We start from the raw sequence: 22,754 nt of genomic DNA on the forward strand, positions 1-22,754 counted from the left end.
ACACACACACACACACACAAACAATGTACACACAGACAACATCTCTCCACACATGCTCCATATCCCACCAGCCGATTCCAATACATATAATTTCAAACCTATCTCTGCCCGAGACGGAGTGCTGCTTCTGTCTCCCTGCCTGTGTGTTTATAATTGTGTATATGCTTGTGTGTGTGTGCATATATGTATATGTGTGTATGTGTGTATATGTATGTGTGGATGACCCAGTAACTGTGGCCTACATTAAGCTCCTCTCCTCACTCCTGTGTGTGAAAAAATAAAATAAAATAAATAAATTAATTAATTAATTATATGTTTTGTGTGTGTGTGTGTGTGTATATATTAAGTTCCTCTCCTCACTCCTCAGTGTGTGTGTGTGTGTGTGTGTGTGTGTGTGTGTGTGTGTGTGTGTGTGTGTGTGTGTGTGTGTGTGTGTGTGTATTAAGCTCCTCTCCTCACTCCTCTGCTCTCCCTCTCAGGCTGGTAAAGCTCCACACACTCCCAACACCCTCATTAATGCCGCCTGGACTGAGAATAATAATTAGACTTGGCGCCTTGGAGCTTTTATTAAGGCCCCCATAGAGCAGTGGGGCTCCTACTTCAAGGGGAACACAGCTCCACGGTAGATGGACACAGTGCCACACAAAGCTGCTTCTCTGCCCTCTTCCAGTCTGAGGAAGAGATCTCCTTTCCCCACCTCTGCAGGGGATTGGGTGTGGCTTGGTGGGCGTGGCTTGGTTAAGTCTGACCTGGTGGGTGTGGCTTGGGGCGTGTGAGCTAGTGACTCCAGCAGAGTCTTGCGTCTGCTCTGCTTGCTACATTTTGGCTGCCATAGCAATAGCAAGACTGAGTCATGGTGGGGACAAGGTTGACGTTGGCGGCACCTTCAGGATTCAGAACATCAGAACAGCATCTCCATGGGGCTTAGCAACAGCAGAGACAAAGAAACAAACATTTCCCCCAGAAAACCTCTTGAGAAATGTTTGTCACTTCCTCTCTGTCGCTAGTTAGCTGTGGTTCGGGGATCGTGCCACTTTCTCTCCCAACACCCACTTAGTGTCAGGCATGCCTGTTATTGGCTCATCACCATAAAACCATTTTCACCACCCGATGCCTGTGAAGCCAACCCAGGGCTGGCGGGAGTCTTCTCCTGCCGCTACGCTGAACACAACAATTCACCAAAATACTGGCAATCTTCTAAAACAAAAAAGTGATTGTCTGTCTGGGTCCTGCTATGAATAGAAATCAGATAAGGATGCTAAAATATTTCTCCGAAATACAGATTTATGTGTTTTTCAACTACCGAGTGCCAAACTGACAATTCGCAGTAGCTTGGCTACTTGTCTTTGAATTCTCATCAATGTAGGCATCAAACTGAGCCATTTTGTGCCTTGCTGCAAGGACGACCTCCATGCCGCTGGTGCATTAGACACAGTGTGCACTCCAACAGCCCGAATCTGCACGCACAGCCCAGTACAGTACAGCTGCATTCACAATATGGCATCAGTACGCCAAGGCCACTCTGCTGAACTAAAAGATGTTGTTGAGTGGTGCTTTTCATGATCTCTCCGTCTCTCTCCCACCCCTTCCCTCTCTCCCTCCCTCCAACCATCTCTCTCTCTCTCTCTCTCCACCCTCCCTGAGCACTGAACTCATGATCTGACTTTCTCTGTCCCTTCACCCCTAACTGAGTCAGTGGTCACACAGTGAATGACGGAACACTTATCACACCACATGCTGTTTTTAAGCAAAAATGCCCCACCTGTTTCTTAGGTTCCGTAACTTTAAAGCTGCCTGGAAAGTGGAAAGATTCTGCAGTGCATTATGGGATACATGGCAGTGTACACACACAGTGTTTCCACATCGTCCCGGGTTCATATTCAGCATTGGCAGAAGCTTAAAGAAGCTTCGGACCAGCATTTAAACAGAGGCAGCTACATAAGCCTTAGCAGCAATGTAGACAATGTATGTTAATGTGTGTGTGTGTGTGTGTGTGTGTGTGTGTGTGTGTGTGTGTGTGTGTGTAAATGGGAATGTGCGGGATGAACTGTTAAAGCAGGGGCCTTCCGAGAGCTGTCCACGAGACCCTTTACCATGGCATGATAATGATAATGATGGGGTGGGCACACAGTGCGAGAGGGTAGGAAAGGAAGGGGGTAGAAAAGGGTCCAGGGCAAACAAAACAAATATATGGATGGATGAATGGATAAATGTCCCTGTCTCTAAGGTTAAAGCATATTAAAGCAGCTTTATGTAACGATAAGGTCAAGATAGAACATGCTTGATCAAAAAGATGCCAAACACAACAGAAAGGCAAAAATGCATGAAAGAAAGCGAGACATGTCAGCCTTGTAATAACGGAGATATGATAGCCAGACTGTTCTGGCAGGAATTTAGCTTTCATGGCTGCCTGCTTCACAGTGCGCTGAGAGGTCTTATCCTGCATCCCCCCACATTCCAACCACGCCTACGGTCCACACAGTGGAAAAAAGGTCAGTCAGAAGAATGTCATAGAAATCGTCTTTCTTCTAGTGAACTTGCGGATGAGCTGGAAAGAGAAAACCGCCCAGCTGCGAGCATCAGCCGTTCCATTTAGTGCCTGTCAGTCAACCGGCTCTTCAAACCAAACGCCAAAAGCGTGGCGTGTCACCCGAGTGGGAGGGTTCGTAACAGCAACTAGAAAGGAGGACTCACTCTGGGCTATCTTGGCCAGATGAAGTCGGTTGACCCACGAGATCTTGCTGAGGGGACTGGGGGTGTTGAACACCACCACAAAACTGACTGGCCGTCCAGACCTGAAACCACAAAGACAGACAGTTTAGACGAGACAGCAGGCATGACCTACAGTAACTCTGAACTGGGCTGCTAAACATTCCCAAGCCCTGGTGTGTTTTTGCCTGGGACCTACTCAGCTATAATTAAAGATCCTAATCACAGTGATCCTGATCGCAAGATGACCACGAGGACAGCAGAAATCTGGGTCACTTACCCAGTCTGTCAGATGTGTTCCACAAACTAGCATTAACATTTTGGGTAACAGTTTGATTATGACGATGAAGTGAAGGTGACAATATATGAGAACATATTCCAGCAGACTCCACAATCTCACTGAAAGTCCACTATTACTCAAAGCTACGGAGTCAAAGCTAGTGAGTCAAAGCTAGTGAGTTGAAGCTGGCGATTCTGTGGACACAGCTTTTTCCATACAACTCACTTTAACCCATCTTCCAATTTCATATGCAATACATTCCCAAGTGGAGCCCAGAAGCTCTTTGACCAAAGCTATTGGTACAGAGTAAATACAGTTCCCTCGTAGCTTCAGCGTGGATATTTTATTAAACATCTCATGTTCATATAACTTTAATAACTTTAGCTCGGATCTGCCATATCTGTGAACGTTCCATTATTAGACCATGACTCTGATGATCTGAACTATGTTGACCCCTACGGAAGTCTTTCCTCCTCCACCACTCTACTGCCTTTACCTTCTATCCAGAACTTCTTCACCATTTTCATATTCTTATCTTTACACTTCCTTTGCATTCATGTGCAAATTTCTTTTTGTATTTTTTTTTGCAAACTTTTGTTATTGCATTTCTCTGTTCATGCACTCTGATATCAAAAGCAGACTGCAGGTTTCTTACAAAGAAACTATTTAATTTAAACAATCAAACCTCTTCTCATATAAATGAACACTGCACTGGTAAGTTCTTCTATGTTAAATGGACCAGTACTCTGGTGCTCGCTGCAATCCTTTATTTACCACAATATCTTACGCAACACCTCCTACATAAGTCACTGCTAACAAGTTTTTAATTGAACTGTGTTCCACAGGCTCAGAAGCAGAAGTCACCCCGCACAATTGCCTGCATTATAAGACAGCGCAGAGGCAGTGTGGTGTGATGGCTGCCCATGGGTGTCATGAGAGAGGCCGGGGAGCGGAGCCGACCCTCTGACCACGAGGACCGGCTCCTCCGCTGGGTTGCGGTCCTCTGCGTAGCAGCACGCAGGAAACGGTGTTGGGGAAGGGCTTTTGAAAAGGGGGAAGAGATATAAGGAGAGTGGCCAAACCATGGAGCCATGATGAATTGCTTCTTCCTCCCCAATTTAATAGGGATCGGGGTGATGAAATGAAGGTCAGAGAGGACGTGGGGCATCGGGGCGGGCAGAGCAGGCGTGGCGGAGACCGGAGTCGAGCTTTTCTCCTGTAATTCCCACACGGAGCCGAGGAAATGGCCAGGTTAATGGCCTAGAACTCGACCAGCACACCTGCCGGTGCAACGCCAATAACTCTCAGCCTGCATGAACAAACACCGAGCGAAGCGGCCCAGAGGAAGGTTACCAAGGAAGTAATTACAGGAGACACTCCAGTCCATATGGTCCTGCTCTGTGAAAGGCACCGCATTCACCTTAGAGTGAACAACCTGGTGCTAAAATTGAACCAACTCCAGAGTGAGAGTCTTGATTCTAAGCTGGATGTGCCGATCCCTGGTGAGCGTGCCTTTGCACTACTACCACAGCACACATGACAGACCCTCTACTTGAGTGTGCATTCAGCACGTGTGAAAACAGAGCGGCTGACGCGCTGAAGAGCCTCTCTGAGCTGTGGCTCGGGGAGAGCAAGCCGATTCCCTCTCAGTCATCATTAGAAGGTAATTGACTGGAGAACAGGGTGCGGCTGCCTAGCCCACCGTCACAGCGTCCACCTCTGACTGCTTATTATTCACGTCCCCACACGGCTAAAACAGGCAGGCAGAAGGATGGAAATGGGTGGGAGGGAGACAGAGAGAGAGAGAGGAACACAACCCTTCTGAATACACTAATAAGCATAGAAAATGCAGACAGAGGTTCTAGCTCTTTCCAGCAAACTGCTGCTAACATCACTAACACTGCACGTTTCCTCCAAACGTGGCAGAAGGCTTTTTTAGAGATGAAATTAAAGTAGATCAGGAGGGGAGGAGTAAGGGGCAGTGGGGGGAGGAGGGGGGCAGTGGGGGGAGGAGTCAGACAGTGGGGGGAGGAGGGGGGCAGTGGGGGGAGGAGTAAGGGGCAGTGGGGGGAGGAGGGGGGCAGTGGGGGGAGGAGTAAGGGGCAGTGGGGGGAGGAGGGGGGCAGTGGGGGGAGGAGTAAGGGGCAGTAGGGGGAGGAGGGGGGCAGTGGGGGGAGGAGGGGGGCAGTGAGGGGAGGAGTCAGACAGTGAGCGCGGTTCGTTACTAATTTGATTCCGAAGATAATTCCAGCCTCCGCAGCTCTCCTGATACCATAAACAGCACACGCCCGAGTTTCTCCCACTTTACTGTGTGTGTGTGTGTGTGTGTATATATATATGTGTGTGTGTGTGTGTATGTGTGTGGCCAGGGAGGCAGGAGGGTGATAGTAATGCAGAAGGACAGGACAGATGTTGGAATGAAACCCAGTGCAACATTCATCAGTGCACACTCCTACCACCTGCCCACCAAATTTAACAGGCTCAAAACGAGGAACGGGCCTGATTCAGGACTTGGGTCAGTGTCAGGACATCTACCTCAGGAACGGCCTCCTCCTCAGACACTTTACACTGGGATACTTGTGTAACAAATGCCAGCGATCCACTCTCATGGAGAACTTTGCACAAAAACGTGACTGAGGATACTGCTGAGATACTACCGAGGTTACTGATGAGATACTACTGAGGTAATTATTGAGAAACAACTGAGGTAACTACTGAGAATCTCCTGAGGTAACTAGTGAGATATTACAGAGGTTACTCAACTGCTGAAGCACAGAAGATATGCTTCCATCTGTCTGTACAGCCATCTGTCTACGTGCCTGCCCTGAGAGCCCGTCTGTCTGTATAGCCGTATGTCTCCAAACCTGTCCTGAGAGTCTGTCTGTCTGCATAGCCGTGTGTCGACGTGTGTGTCCTGAGAGCCTGTCTGTCTGTACAGCCGCCTGTCTACGTGCATGTCCCGAGAGCATGTCTTCATTCTAATGATGTTCAGCGCAGTAGGAAGAACAGGCCCAAAAGGTTGTTAAAGCGAAAACTAAAAGGCCCAGCAGCTAGTCTCAATGATCAGCTGTCATGATTATGCAGGAGCTGCAACCAAGCGGGACTTGAGATTCCCGCCACATCCCTGATCTGTTTGGGGCTGCCTGTGACGGCTCGTCTGCCTGGAGAAGGCGGCATGCTGCTGTCTGGCTTGGCCCGGTGTGGAGGGAACAGGAGGGGAGGTGCAGGCTGCACATGGAGCCACGGCATGACCTCAGGGATACCCGTCATGACACCTGCCTGCCCTGACCCCAACACCCACCTGCTGCACCTCCAGCCCTGACCCCCACACCCACCTCGTGCCCCTCCAGCACTGACCCCAACATCCAGCCCTGACCCCAACACCCACCTCGTGCCCCTCCAACCCTGACCCCAACACCCACCTCGTGCCCCTCCAGCCCTGACCCCAACACCCACCTCGTGCCCCTCCAGCCCTGACCCCAACACCCACCTCGTGCCCCTCCAACCCTGACCCCAACACCCACCTCGTGCCCCTCCAGCCCTGACCCCAACACCCAACTCGTGCCCCTCCAGCCCTGACCCCAACACCCATCTCGTGCCCCTCCAGCCCTGACACCAACACCCACCTCGTGCCCCTCCAGCCCTGACCCCAACATCCAGCCCTGACCCCAACACCCACCTCGTGCCCCTCCAACCTTGACCCCAACACCCAACTCGTGCCCCTCCAGCCCTGACCCCAACACCCACCTCGTGCCCCTCCAGCCCTGACCCCAACACCCAACCACACAGCTTCACACTGACCTCCACGGCCTCCCCACATTCAACCTCTGCCCACCCAGGAGGCGTGTGCTTCGACGGGCAGATGTGCGCTGGTGGGACACCATTACTGCCTCAGACATGCTGTCCTGCTCAACAACTGGCCCTACTGGGTGTGTTTACCAACATATTTGAACACTGGGACTCTGAGTTTCTTCTACACCTGATCCAAATGACCCGTTACGGTTGTTATGTTTTTTTAACACAAGAACATGTCATAGAACATGGAACATGTCAAATATCAGCTAGATCAATGAAACAACAGCGAAGTTGGATCGGAGCGGCTGAGTTCGGAGCCTGGATGCAACGCTCCCCCCAGCAGCAGTGTGAGGTTTTCTGGCAGGTTTGTCTCTCTCATCTCCATGTCCCCCCCACCCGCCCCAAACACCCCCATCCCCTCGGAGCCAGAGCTCGTTAAACCCCCGGCGCCTGCGGTGCTACCTGCTCGGAGAGGCCCGCTCCTGCGTCTGTGTACATGTGACAGAGCAGACTGGGTCTACCATCCCCACCGGGGCGAGACATATGCACCACCACTCCACCTGTCATGCTGGATTGGTGGAGCAGGGGCTGCATGCATCTCCACCTGGGATCCTCTCAGCCTGGGGGTGCCTCACCAACGCTTGCCGTGCGGCGGGGCGTAGCTTTTGCTCTCCAGCTGGGTAACAAAACTCCGTCTCCGAGTGCCACAAGCCGCCGTTATGTCTCCAGAGTGTTCGGCGACTGTCGGCACCCTTGTCGCGTTGCACCTGCTGTTTGTCCCCAGTTCCTGTAAGTAAGCAAACCCCTCCTCCTCGCGCTTCTCTCCCCCCGCCCACGTCGTGCCTGTTCTCGTGGGCGGTCCTCCCTCTCCCGCCCGGATCCCGCGCTAATCCGTCTTCATTTCCCCCTCCTCCCCTAGCCGTCCTTCCCAATGACACTTCCTGCCCTCCCCACGTTGCGCGGATAAGCACATCCAGGTGCAGCACGGCGTGAAAACCCGCACAGCCGCCGTCAACGCACGTTTACCACCCCCCCCCAACCCCACGTTCCCAAACGCGGCATAATAGCACTGCATCAAAAGCTCCTCTTAGAAAAGACTTCAGGAGAAATGACTACCGCGCTCCAAACGGAAGCCGACAGCAGTTGGGCTAAGTGAACCGGATTGATGGAGCCGCGTAGCAAGTGTCACTGAAGTGCTTCCAAACCGATACGTCTACGCCGTCACACCAAGGTCACAAGCCCCGGTGACGATCTTTCCTAGAGCTCCGAAGGAAGTGAATTTCAGGAATGATCGCTTAATGATCCGGCGAGCCCTTCCATTAGGGCCGCAATTTGCTGCTGAATGCCGCGACCGGGATGAAGAGACTAAGCGTTTGGTGCTCTCCGCATGTAACGCAGACTAAAGTGCCTCCGCACACAGAGTGGGGCTGGGGCAGGAGGTGGAGCTGGTGGAGGTGGGTGGGGGAGAGAATGAGACATCTGGATCCTCCATCATCGTAACCGCCGCCTCAGGCTCGCATTAGAACATTTGTCGCCCGCTATTATCTTTTGCCGTCGCCGCGGATACGGACCGGCTCGCGGATACGGCTGAGGTGAATTCATCAACGGCAGTTCTTGTATTAAGTGCAGAGAATTACACTGAACAGCCTGGGCCCTTTACATCTCATTGGGCAGGAGTGTGTGTGTGCGTGTGCGTGTGTGTGTGTGCGTGTGTGTGTGTGTGTGTGTGTGTGCGTGCGTGCGTGCGTATATGTGTGTGTGTGCGTGGCCATGTAAACACTAAGGGCTAGATATCAATTAAGCTTAATCCTAGATTTAAGTGGACTTTCAACAGAAAAAAACCCTACAGATCATATAATTGAGCCTAAACGTAATTTGAACCTCAGTCCAAGTCCAAATGTAATTTGGAGCTGAGCCTTTTGGGCACAATCAGCCCTTCAGGCAAACACAAGGACCGCAGCCGTTGCACAGATTTGCCACAGGTGCTGTTTCCCTGGAACAACAGCCATTCCCTGCTTTTTCACACACAGCCAGGCCAGAAACAAGCCAATGCAGGAGCAGCTGTGTGTGTGTGTGCGTGTGTGTGTGTGCGGAGGAGTCACGTATTCCTTGTTTTTTGTGGAGGCAAGAAATGGACTGTAACCTAGATCAAAAGGAAAAACAACACAAAAGCACTGCAGAAATCTAATGCTTTACTGACATTTTTACGAAATATTTAACACGTGTATAAAACTGCACATCTCCAAGAAGTTGGGTTGTCTTAGGCAAATGTTTCTATACATGTACGTATACAGACACGAAGAGACGAAGTAACAGAAAAAGCGTGTCCCGCCCTGCGTTCCTGTCCACGTTCCTCCATCACTCAGCCTCCACTGCGGTCTCCATCAGGTCAAACATGCTGTCCTGACTCAGTGTGCCCCTCCGCCTGTTCATTTCAGGGCAGGGAAGCTCCTTTCATTGCTACAGGAGGGAAGCTGGTATTGTGTACTTATCTCAGGGGTAGGCAGTCAGTAGGTCCTTCTCGGGCAGATAACTGAAACTACCCATAAGTGTGTTGGGAGGGTTATCCTCCCTTTGGAATCTATTGATCAGCAGCTTGTATTCTGTCTCAATTTGTGCTGTATTTACATCTCCCTTGTAATAGCTACATGGAGATTTCAGGTCAGACACACTTTTCCTGCCTCCGTCGCCATTGGCTTGCTCATTACGGATCTGGGCCCATACGTTTGTAAAGGTGCTCTGTGACAACTTGTGTTGTAAGTGTTACGTGAGCAAGTCTGACCTCGTCTCTGACACGCTGGGAACAGTGTAAACCGCTTTGCAATCCAAAGCTGGAAAATACCAGCTGACCTTTACCTCGTCGATCTGTGCGAAATCCCAGCTGTTGTCTCTCCTCTTCCTCTCTCCTCTTTTCCTCTCTCCGGTGGAAAATCCACCTGCATTGTTTCTTTTCATTCCACCATCTTCAAATGACTCATTGGATCGCACCGCCAGCGGCTCGGCCGCGGTCATGAAACATCGTGGCAACTGTGCAAATGTCCGTCCCCTCACTCTGACGCCAGATCAGTTGCTCGGTGGCAGAGCCACAGTAAAAGTTACAGGCGGCTGTATTCTTACAGCACAGCAACAAGGTTCAAATGACGTGCAAAATGGCCCAAAGACGCCTCCTCATTCTGGTGTTTTATGATAGTCTGGACTCCCTTGTACAGACCTGCTCTGGCGACATAATCCATCACAGCCTTGCGCCTTGACATTTTTCCCAATAGGCCCGTATCACTTAGGGATTCCTGGAGGCTGCTGACTGGACTCACATCTGTGGTATCATTCATTCATTTGGCTCGACGAAGTCAACAAAATCCAATGAAAATGTTGGATCGCTTTTTATTTTTTGACAGCTTTTGAGTCCACCAAACCTTTTAGAAATGTCCATCCTATACCCAAATGGACGTGGTTTTTAGATGCACTATCCATGTTCACCTATTTATCCCATAACCATAAGCACCAAACATGCTTTTCTTAATGTATATTTCATCACATTTGACAGAAATGGCCAATATGTGATGCAAATGACACATCAGCCCTTCATAATGATAGCTATAATGATGTTCAGCTTCAGTTAACAGTCACTGTTGCAACGCTCAACGTTCGTTCACAAACTTTACATTCCAGTTCATGTTTTGCTTTCTAATCCACAAAGCTGAGAACTACTGGCACCTGATCTTGTTTTGAGGCATCAGGTGCTCCATCCAGACAGACCCAAAAGAACCCATCACCCTTCATCTCGTTTATAATGTAACGCCTTACACCATTTCCCAAGCTGCTGATCGTTTCATTTTGACATTTAGCAGACATGTAGGAAGGAGCTCCATGTGGATACTTCCTTGCTGAGTTGAGATGAGTGTGGAGAACACCGCCACACTTCTCTACCAGATCAGTCGTTTCTCTGAAAAAGCCCCTTTGGCTATGGGATCTTCAAACCAGTCGTGACCTCCAGGGTAATCTCAGGTGGTCTGAGGTGGACGTTACTTCTGCCAATCTGAGCTTTGCATCTGCTCACGTTCTGCTCCAACAGCACCAAATGCTGAGCTGAAGAATCGTATTCAGGCCAGTTATATTTGTGATGCTGGTTTTGCTGAAAATCTTTCCTTTTGGACTGCATGGATAGCTGTCAAATCTCTCCCTAACAGAGCCTCTTTTAAAGTAATCAAGCCTCGTCCATCCTCTGTGGGAATTATTAAGTCTAGTGCCTCCTAGTGTTCCATATGGAAATAATGATTTTTTTTTTCCTCAAGGAAAAACAATTCCATTATGACTATTAAATGTGAATTAGTTGGAGTGTTTATTGTGTGCAAAAAATATATAATAAAAAAAAAAATGTCATTAGTCATATCACAATTATGTAAATATTAATTGCATTGTCATCAGAGTGAACAACAATAAAACGATAATAATATGTATTCCATAATTATGGTTAATGCTGCTTAAAATTATTATTATCATATTATTCTCCTATTGCCACTAAATGCAACTGTATGAGTTGAGCTTAATCTCAACAGACCTGGTAGTTCGGCTTCATCTGTCATATATTTCAACAGGGAGACTTTTATCTTGGAACCTGACAAATACATCCTGTGTCCTCATCCGTGAACATTATTTGCACTGCCACTCCTGCACATTGGCACTGTGCTGTTGGCCCACCCTCTGCTTTTTAAAGGGAACGAGACAAATCCATCTGATTGTATATTGCGTTGGAACACCCACCAACACCTGCTGATCATGTGATCAGTCAAACCGAACCCAGTTTGTAACTTTACTGCTCTGCTCAGGGGAGCGAGTTTAAGCCAGTCTTGAACACCGTTTCTGACACACCCACGTGGGCCTGTGTTGTGGTCACATGACCTGCTTCTGCTCCTGCACTGTGTCTATGAAAATAAAGCTCTAGATCTTCCTCTAAAAAGTCAATGAAGTGTAAAACAGGTTAGTTCAATCAAGTAAGTAGAACATGACCTAATTATTAAACAAACTCTTGGCTCGGTCCACTCTGCTAATGATCAGGGGCCAACCCCCTATTCCCTGGACTCTCTTCATCATCTCCACACCCCTCCTCTCTGTTTTCCTCTTCCCTGACTTCTGGACTGCCTTATGAATTAAGAAAAATAGATTTTTGTAGGTTTTGTGTCTGAATCAAATGCTTAATAGCTTTCTTACCACAATATGCAAACGCTCATCCCTCTGTTCATATGGAGGTGCTACTCTATACACGCTGGTTGTTTTAGCTACAATGGCCAAAGAAAATGTCATTACATTTGTCTTCCCTAGAGAACGTTGACACTGTGCAGAATCTGTCCACATTTTAATAGATGTTAAATAGATATCAATACATACTTCTATTGTAGCTTTAACCTACAACTTGGGAATGCCTTGTTTTTGCTTTGCTGAAAATATGAAAACATCTTTCTCTATGCCAGAGATGGGATCTCAGAAAACAGCATTAAGTGGTCATTCATACTAAAGCATACAACATTAGAAGGCTGGATTAGAAGGCTGGATTAGAAGCTGCACTGCATCTAGGGAGTGGAGCAGATAAACATATTGACGAGGCTCATGCCAAGTGGCGACAGCGGTGTGAAGTTCCTCACCAAAGTCCATTAATTCTGTATAACCTCAAAGGACTTTATTCTGCCCATACTTTAGCTATTATCTCACTATGGTACATTTCACTGTGGTTTATCTTAATCACAGCTAACATCTGACCTGATACTTCCACAGCTGGAGTGTGAGGGGTGTGTAAACTCATCACTGATCATTGTGGATTGGTGTATGTGGTTGCATTTGCACGGAGGGTGTGTGTTTGTGTACAGGTGTGTGTGTGTGTGTGTGTGTGTGTGTGTGTGTGTGTGTGTGTGTGTGTGTGTGTGTGTGTGTGTGTGTGTGTGTGTGTGTGTGTATATGCACTCGTGGATTTAATGGGGTGGGCATGGAGGTCTCGGGTGGGGTGCAGAGTGGAGTGTTCTAGGGTGGGGAGCAGAGGGGAGTGTTCTGGGGTGGGGAGCAGAGGGGAGTGTTCTAGGGTGGGGAGCAGAGGGGCGTGTTCTAGGGTGGGGAGCAGAGGGGAGTGTTCTAGGGTGGGGAGCAGAGGGGAGTGTTCTAGGGTGGGGAGCAGAGGGGAGTGTTCTAGGGTGGGGAGCAGAGGGGAGTGTTCTAGGGTGGGGAGCAGAGGGGAGTGTTCTGGGGTGGGGAGCAGAGGGGAGTGTTCTAGGGTGGGGAGCAGAGGGGAGTGTTCTGGGGTGGGGAGCAGAGGGGAGTGTTCTGGGGTGGGGAGCAGAGGGGAGTGTTCTGGGGTGGGGAGCAGAGGGGAGTGTTCTGGGGTGGGGAGCAGAGGGGAGTGTTCTGGGGTGGGGAGCAGAGGGGAGTGTTCTGGGGTGGGGAGCAGAGGGGAGTGTTCTGGAGTGGGGAGCAGAGGGGAGTGTTCTAGGGTGGGGAGCAGAGGGGAGTGTTCTGGGGTGGGGAGCAGAGGGGTGTGTTCTAGGGTGGGGAGCAGAGGGGAGTGTTCTAGGGTGGGGAGCAGAGGGGAGTGTTCTAGGGTGGGGAGCAGAGGGGAGTGTTCTGGAGTGGGGAGCAGAGGGGAGTGTTCTAGGGTGGGGAGCAGAGGGGAGTGTTCTGGGGTGGGGAGCAGAGGGGTGTGTTCTAGGGTGGGGAGCAGAGGGGAGTGTTCTAGGGTGGGGAGCAGAGGGGAGTGTTCTAGGGTGGGGAGCAGAGGGGAGTGTTCTAGGGTGGGGAGCAGAGGGGAGTGTTCTGGGGTGGGGAGCAGAGGGGAGTGTTCTAGGGTGGGGAGCAGAGGGGAGTGTTCTAGGGTGGGGAGCAGAGGGGAGTGTTCTGGGGTGGGGAGCAGAGGGGAGTGTTCTGGAGTGGGGAGCAGAGGGGAGTGTTCTAGGGCAGGGTATCTGCACATTTTTAAATCTCAAATTCAATGACTTTTAAGACCTTTTTAATACCTCTCACAAGAAAAAATAATACTATCCCCGGGGATGCAGGTGTGTTCCCGGGGGGGGGGGGGGGGGGGGCGGCAAAGGGGGGGGCGCTAGATTCGGCAAAGTTCACATCGCGCCAGAACAACTGAACAACACACACTTATAATAATTTAATGCCTCCCCTCATAAAATTCCAGACATTTTAAGACATTTTTAGGCCTTGAATATGGAAAACTAAATTTAAGACATTTTAAGACTTTTTAAGGACCCGCAGGTACCCTGTAGGGTGGGGAGCAGAGGGGTGTGTTCTAGGGTGGGGAGCAGAGGGGAGTGTTCTGGGGTGTGTAGTGTAGTGTGAAGGGGAGTCACTCACTTGTCGGGTCGGCCGGGCACCTGCAGTCGAAGGCGGCACTTGTTGGCGCTCTGGATCTGGTCCTCTTTGATGCGGATGAGTCTGTGCAGGGCCAGACACCAGTCCTGCGCTACTGCACTGTTTAGGTTCTCAACACAGAACACACACACGCAGGCATGAGAAATATGAGTACACGCACACACCAGAGTACACGCACACACCAGAGTACACACACACACACACACACACACACACACCAGAGTACACGCACACACCAGAGTACACACACACCAGAGTATATACACACACACACACACACACACACACACACACACACACCAGAGTACACACACACACACATCAGAGTACACACACACCAGAGTACACACACACACACACACACACACACACACACATCAGAGTACACACACACACACACACACACACACATCAGAGTACACACACACACACACACACACACATCAGAGTACACACACACACACACACACACATCAGAGTACACACACACACACACACACACACATCAGAGTACACACACACACACACACATCAGAGTACACACACACATCAGAGTACACACACACATAAGAGTACTAACACACATCAGAGTACACACACACACACACACACACACATCAGAGTACACACACACACATCAGAGTACACACACACGCACACATCAGAGTACACACACACACACACATCAGAGTACACACACACACACACACATCAGAGTACACACACACACACATCAGAGTACACACACACACACACACACACACATCAGAGTACACACACACACATCAGAGTACACACACACATAAGAGTACTAACACACATCAGAGTACACACACACACACACACACACACACCAGAGTACACACACACACATCAGAGTACACACACACGCACACATCAGAGTACACACACACACACACACATCAGAGTACACACACACACACATCAGAGTACACACACACACACACACATCAGAGTACACACACACACACACACACACACACATCAGAGTACACACACACACACACACATCAGAGTACACACACACACACATCAGAGTACACACACACACACACACATCAGAGTACACACACACACACACACACACGAGTACACACACACACACACACACACACATCAGAGTACACACACACACACACACATCAGAGTACACACACACATAAGAGTACTAACACACATCAGAGTACTAACACACATCAGAGTACTAACACACACACACACACACACACATCAGAGTACACACACACACATCAGAGTACACACACACGCACACATCAGAGTACACACACACACACACACACATTAGAGTACACACACACACACACATCAGAGTACACACACACACACATCAGAGTACACACACACACACACACACACACACACACACATCAGAGTACACACACACACACACATCAGAGTACACACACACACATCAGAGTACACACACACATAAGAGTACTAACACACATCAGAGTACACACACACACACACACACCAGAGTACACACACACACATCAGAGTACACACACACGCACACATCAGAGTACACACACACACACACACACATCAGAGTACACACACACACACATCAGAGTAGACACACACACACACATCAGAGTACACACACACACACACATCAGAGTACACACACACACACATCAGAGTACACACACACACACACAAACATCAGAGTACACGCATACATCAGAGTACACCCACACACACACACACACACACACACCAGAGTACACACACACACACATCAGAGTACACGCATACATCAGCTTCACTTCCCCTCTAAAGCACAGGGGTCTGTTGTTGTTGCACTTTAGACTTGCAAATATGAGAAGTAATAAGGTGGAGCAGCAGTCCTCCCTAGAACACAATTACTCCTTCAGCCCTCAGCCAAATCCAATGAACCCCACTGCAAAATCCATGAAGCTTGCAAATAAGTTTGTTTTTTCATCCTATCTTTCTGTTCACTGGACATGTTATACTGTCTGGGTTGGTGGAAGGCCAGCAGAGGAGTTCAGTAGGGAAGTGTTCTGGGATGGCCAGATAACCCTGAGAACCCTGGCCATGTTTCCCCAGCCTGGCAGGTGTTGAGAGGGGGCAGGGGAACGGAGGGGGTCAGAGCAGGGGGGTGGAGTATCACCCTCCACCGTGTCACCCTGCTCACTCTCCTGGATGGCTCGGTGTGGTAGGGGAGAGAGAGAAAGGCTGGACACACATCAGGAGGACACTAACAAAGCAGTTATCAATCGACCTGAGCGTTTGGCTGATTCCTTGACCACATCTTAATCAGGCTCTGGAGAGGAAGATCTGCCTTCTGTCTCTGAGATCATTACGTCTTGCCTGGATTTTTATATTTTTATCGACATGCTCCGTTTTGTCGTCTGAATTTTGATGTTTTAAGATGGAAATGAAGTTAATTAAAACTGCATCATTCCACAGAAGAGAAACATTCCCTTGTGTTACATGAGGTCATCCTACACATATGGGAGGGGGACGTGAGGGGGCGGAGTACCTGGTACGTCCCCTGTAACGTCCCCACCAACTGGGTGACCTGCTCCACCACTGAAAGGTCATGCTGTAACATCTGCAGTTCCTGATACAGACGGGGAGGACCCAAGATCACCTTGCCTGTCAATCAAATAGCACATCATTTATTACACATTAATGGCTTCATCATTTGTATTGTGCTGTACTGTATCAGCAAGAAAAAAACTTTTGTTGCTTCATAAAAGATACCAGTAGCAGTTTGCGTGTCCTGTGACCTGCCTTCTGTGCAAGAACTGAAGCACATTATTAGCACATTATTCTATCCAACTGAACAATGAAGCAAAGATCATTCTGGGCCCACCTCACTAGCAGACAGGCTAGTGTAGAATGACCTCTGACCTCAGTAAACCTGTGGAATGACCTTTGATCTCAGTAACCCCCCCCACCCAAAAAAAAAAGAAAAACAAATCAGAAACTTCCAGAAACCTTAACTTTTAAAAACTTTGACCCATGCCAAAAAAACTTTCATTTGCCAATACTTTCCAGCCCTAACAAAGAAGATCAATGGGGAAGATAAATCGATGCTCCATTGTTTGTGGAAGCACACTAGCTAAATCTGAAAAGATGGCGTGAGGGAGAATGAAAAAGAAAAGTGAAGTCACTGGGAAATATGAAGCCCCTTTAAGGGCAGAGGGGAGAACGCAGGTGTCTCATTAGACGTGAAATGTGCCATCGATTCGAGTCCCGCCCCCCTTTTTCCCACCATCCTCAGCTCCAGCCTGGGGGAATCGATAGTGAGAGAGAGAGATCCAGGCGACGGGACCGACCCACGCCCAGGACACGGACCGCATAATTAAATCCCCTTGCTGGATAAAACAGCCATGCGAGTCTGGTTCTGACAACACCCACTCATAATCAAGCCACTTGTGTGCGTGTGTGTTTGGAGTATTTATGCGTGGCTGTGGTGTGGTGTGTGTATTTGCGGTGTGTGGTGTGTGTGAAGGTGAGGGGGAACTACAACTTGGAGGCAGTTACAGCCTGGGCAGCTTTTCAATGGCTACTTCACACTTACTTACATATTCTCTCTCTCTCTCTCTCTCTCTCTCTCTCTCTCTCTCTCTCTCTCTCTCTCTCTCTCTCTCTCTCTCTCTCTCTCTCTCTCTCCTCACTGATCTTCTCTTTCTCCCTCTCTCTCTCCATTTGTCCCTTTTTCTGTGTCACTCTTTATTTCTTACTCTGTCATTCACTCTCTGCCTCTTTCGCCAACCTTTGGAGACCCAACAGGGTCTTCGGCGCCGACATCTGTCATCGGTGGAGCGCGGGATATATTGCAGCACTGTGTGAACGCTGTGTGCCCCAGCAGCTATGGCGGGGTTTCCCACAGCAGGGAGCAGGGGCGCTGTGTACAGGCCGTCCCGGCCAACGCTCCAGAGGTGAGCGCAGGCACCCTTGTAATCCAGCTTAATCCGGTCGGTATGCTGGAAGTGGGGTTTTTTACAGCCCAACACGGTAATCTGCCTGCTCCATTCAAACACTGTGGCTTGGAGCTCCTACTTGGCAGGTCGCCACCATTATCCAACACACCAGAAGCCATTGTGCACCTCCACCACTCGATCACATCAAGGCTCTCCGAGCCCAATCATCACCGCAGCACAACCGGGTTGCCAAACGGAGCCCAAGTCCTCTCCCCGAACACAGGGAGCCATGGCAGGTCTGAAGCCACTGGGACCCCAGCCTATTCCATCAGTGTATTAGAGCACCAGGGCCACCAGGAGATGAAAAATGTGTGAGACTAGGAAACATGGGATATGATTTGAGCTCAGGCACCCCACAGTGACATCACAGGAGAAAGGAGCAGCTGCAACAACAGACTGGGGGGGGAGAGAGAGAGAGAGAGAGAGCTATAAATAGAAGTTGAAGGGACACGATGGGATATGATGAGCAGGATGGCAGCTTGGAGTTGATAGTGAGAACCCAAACAGGTCACTGAGCATGGAGAGAGAAAGGGGGGAGGAAAGAGAGAGAGAGGGGGAAGAGAGAGGGTGAGAAAGAGAGGGTGAGAAAGAGAGGGTGAAAGAAAGATCAATCAGAGGGAGAGAAAGCAGAAACTGTGGGATGAAAGAGTAAGAAAGAGAAAGAAAAGATGTGAAGGAGAGGAGGAGAGAGTGAGTTGAAGCTTTCTGTGGCTGACAGCAGAGCTTGAGCAGGCAAACAGTTCCTGTCATCTCATTGGCCTCTTCCATCAGGGCTGTGTGTTTGTGTGTGTGTGTATGTGTGTGTGTGTGTGTGTGTGTGTGTGTGTGTGTGTGTGTGTGTGTGTGTGTGTGTGTGTGTGTGTGTGTACAGCCCCATGGGATGCCTGCATTAATACCTCAGTCATGAAGCAGCCACTTTAAACACCCGCACCTTCACATCTCGATAACACTACGTATCAACAACTGCCCTGCCATATTTATCTATGATGCCTGCTGTATTTCTCTCTATCTCCATTTGCCCCTCTCTCTCTCTCTCTCTCTCTCTCTCTCTCTCTCTCTCTAACACAGTAGTTTTGTGAGGCTCACTCACCCCTGATTCCAATCGCTTCATCCTGCTTGTTCTAATTGGAAGTGGAGGGGCCTTGGGGAGAATAATCTGAGCAGATTGATGACCATGCTGCAAATATGTCTGTGGTCTATCAGAGAGTGAAATGAGATTGCCTAGGCCAAGCCTCTGTTGTTTCTCTCTATCTCTACATTGGCAAGGAGATAAACTCATCCGCCAGGGCCATATAACAGCTGATAGGCCCACAAGAAAATGCTCGATTCAATCCAAGAGCAGGTGAGACTTCCACTGGTTTACTGGCTGTAGGAGAAGGTGTGGGAGGAGGAGGAGGGGTTACCTGACGCCGAAGAGCTACTCGACCGCTTGAAACCCCCATACTGTAGCGGCACATCTTTGCTCTGGCTCCTGTCCTGGCCAACCTCCACTACCTGGACCTGCAGCAAGGGGGCGCTCCACTTCATAGTGTACTTTGGACCCAGCGGAACCAGACTGCTGATGTCCGGGGGACCCCTGGTGGCAGAAAAGGTGTAGTGAGAAGAGAGAAGCTCCATTCAGAAATCTTGTCGCTTTTCCCCAAAAGTTCCTCTTTCAAACGCTGCACTCAACACTGTCAGATAAACGTCGACAGGCCACTCTGACTCCTCATGAAAGGAACGAGGGGCAAAATTACAATCCGTCTGATCCGCCGTGAATCTGGAGAAGGGACCGACGCCCCCCGGCTGTTTGGAGGACTCATCGCTATTCATGTATTCCAGCAACAACGCACAATCAACGTTGTGATCACTTTGTCAAGATTCTCAAAGGGCAAGCAAAGTCAACTCCGGTAGAACGGTGTCCTAAGAAGGTAAGGACTGGTGATCACTGGGAGAGATGAAAGAACAGTTTTCCAGAAAGTGTCAACACAAGCTTTTAGGGGGGGAGCTTGAGGGGGGGGGGGACTCCTGGCTGTTTACTTCTTGCTCATCTCCATTGTGATCAATGGTGCTGTCATAGATAATCTATTTGAGGAGGGGGGGAGGAAGCTTTTATGCCCATGATCTATGGGTATAATCCTTACTTCAGTAGCTAAACACCCAGCCATTTGTTCCCAGATAATGAAGGCCCATTTAACTCAGCGCAAATCGGAGTGGCGTATTCGCCATTACAGCTAACCCCTCTTCCTCCCAGCGGCAGAGAGTCTAATGCTACCACACTCAGACTGTCTGATGAGGTGCTATCAGTCAGAGCTGCCCGAGGGGGCGGAGTAGGGGGGGAGGGGGTGTGGACAGGGGGCGGGGCCAGCAATTCGACCTTCCGCGGAAGACTCACTTGATGTTGACGTTTGCACACACGAGCACGTCGGTGAACAGGAAGACCTTGCGTTCCTTCGACTTCAGCACCTGGCCCCGCTCGCCATAAACAGTCTCCACCAGTGTTTCACACAGGACCAAAGAGCTCTGCTCGGAATTCAGAACCTAGGGAGAGACCATCAGAATTCAGAACCTAGAGAGAGACCATCAGAATTCAGAACCTAGAGAGACCATCAGAATTCAGCACCTAAGGAGAGAGCAACAATTCATCATAAAGTCAGAATTTCGCTGTCAAAAATAGAATTGAGCGCCGATGGAGAGAATATCTCAATTCAGCACTTATGTAGAGCTGGAATTCAGAACCTACTAATGTACCATGTAGCAATAAGGCTTTAGTAATGAAACACTGCCTCGAAAGACCACAGTGCAAAAGCAATCAACAAGCTTAATGTGTGCATGCACACACACACACACACACACACACACGAGCAGCTTGAACGAGCAGCGTTAAAGCTTGTGTGAACAGAAGTCTGACCTTTGCTGCCAGCTACCCCATGGTTTTGCCTGCACGTTAACCACTCTTGTACGTGACCACACAGACGTAGTCTCTCTGCACGTTTATTCAAGTGAGAGGTCACGTTTACAACATTTGGCAGACGCTCTTATTGAGATCTGCGTACGTGTTTATCAATATGTCAGGGTACGAGTTGCCTGGTGATCCAAGTCATGACCTGCGTTAGCAGCACCAGCCTCTGCCAGAATGAACACGTGCACACAGGACAACGTGTGGGTCCCACGTGCTTGCTACTCGACGTAAACAGAAAACGTGTGCGGCTCCATCTCTCCTCTAACACACCTGATCCAGCTCACATACAACACGTGCACTCACTGGGAATCTACCTGTGTGCCTGCAGAGTGCAGCTCCAAGCCCAACACACACGCATCCCGATAATCTAACACACCACATCCTGATGGTTTTCTCCAACACCGTGAGCGGCTGGATCAGGAACCAGGATACATGCAGGAACTGAACTCTGCAGCAATCTGCAGGATGTCCAGAACAGGACTGGTGACCCCTGTCCACACAAACCCTACAGCATGTGTCCACACAGAACACACACACACACACACACACAGAAGCGCACACACACACACACAAACACGCACACACACAGCATGGGTGTGCTTTAATGATGCTTCCCCCCCCCAAAAGTGTTTCTCAGGTCAGTAATCATTCACTGAACTTTCTGGAGTGTTAACAAAATCTCCAATTACAATCTCCATTTTTTATGGGCCCAATGACCATGTGACAATATCAAGGACCCGGAAGACCCCCAGAAGTCTTCAGACAAGAAAGCACGAAACATGGCAGTAAGTGAACATGTTCTGTTCTGTGGAGGGTCAACTCCATGTCTCTCATCTCCACGGGCTCCAGACGACAGAACAACCAGCTTCTGCTGATCCACTTCCCCTCTCATCTTCACAATGACCTTACAAGAAAGCCTCTCATGAGCCTCGTCATATTACACCAATCAACCCCCGGGCCTTCAGCCCATCAGCTGAACCTAACTCAGCGTGTTTGTACTTGATCATTCAAAAGACCAGTTCTATAAATAATGCATCTGTTTTTCCTCCCAAGCCAAGGCCGTACATCGCATCAGACAAAATGAGCATCACAATCTGCTGGGAACAGGGAACACAGCTCTGCCTTTGTTGAAATGCATTGGAAAATTAAGACCCCCAGCCAGAAGAAGAAGAACCAGGCACGCAGATCGTCCGTCTTGCACACAGTATGAGCGCCACCTTGAGTCAGTGGCAGGGAAAGGCAGGAAAAGACAGCACACACACACACTATATATATATAATCTTCCAAAGCATCTCTTCTTTGATACATGAGTGTTTGGAAGTGAAAATGGAGATGCGTGTGTGTGTGTGTGTGTGTGCGCGTGTGTCTGTCTGTGTATATGTGGGTGTGTATGTCTGTGTATATGGGCGTGTGTGTTGTGTCTGTGTGTGTGTCACTGTGAGCAAATTGGAACCAGAGAGAGAAAAAGAAGGAGACAGGAGAGAGAGAAAAGGAGAGAGGGAAAAAGAGAGAGGGAAAGAGAGAGAGAAAGATAGCAGATGAGGTGTCAGAGTGACACTGAAACTCTGCCTGGTTCCCACGCACCACTTTATCTCTCTTGCCCCAGTAACTGCGATAGCTCAAGACAAAGAATGAATATTTCATTGAGCGCTTATGGGCTAATGGAAGT

General features: G+C 49.4%; 1 protein-coding gene across 3 annotated transcripts in view; it reads right to left on the minus strand.

Annotated features, from left to right (window-relative positions):
* The window catches only part of arhgef10la (Rho guanine nucleotide exchange factor (GEF) 10-like a), a 91,612-nt gene that overhangs the window by 38,827 nt on the left and 30,031 nt on the right, over positions 1–22,754 (minus strand). For all 3 annotated transcript variants that reach the window (XM_077007709.1, XM_077007707.1, XM_077007708.1), the window contains 5 exons: positions 20,519–20,664; positions 19,548–19,720; positions 16,695–16,810; positions 14,129–14,256; positions 2,695–2,795 (listed from right to left, as the gene is read on the minus strand). In XM_077007709.1, the coding sequence (XP_076863824.1) occupies positions 2,695–2,795; positions 14,129–14,256; positions 16,695–16,810; positions 19,548–19,720; positions 20,519–20,664 (664 nt within the window). The remainder of the gene's footprint in view (positions 1–2,694; positions 2,796–14,128; positions 14,257–16,694; positions 16,811–19,547; positions 19,721–20,518; positions 20,665–22,754) is intronic.

Source organism: Brachyhypopomus gauderio, chromosome 1, assembly GCF_052324685.1.
Source record: "Brachyhypopomus gauderio isolate BG-103 chromosome 1, BGAUD_0.2, whole genome shotgun sequence".
Taxonomy (NCBI): Eukaryota; Metazoa; Chordata; class Actinopteri; order Gymnotiformes; family Hypopomidae; genus Brachyhypopomus; species Brachyhypopomus gauderio.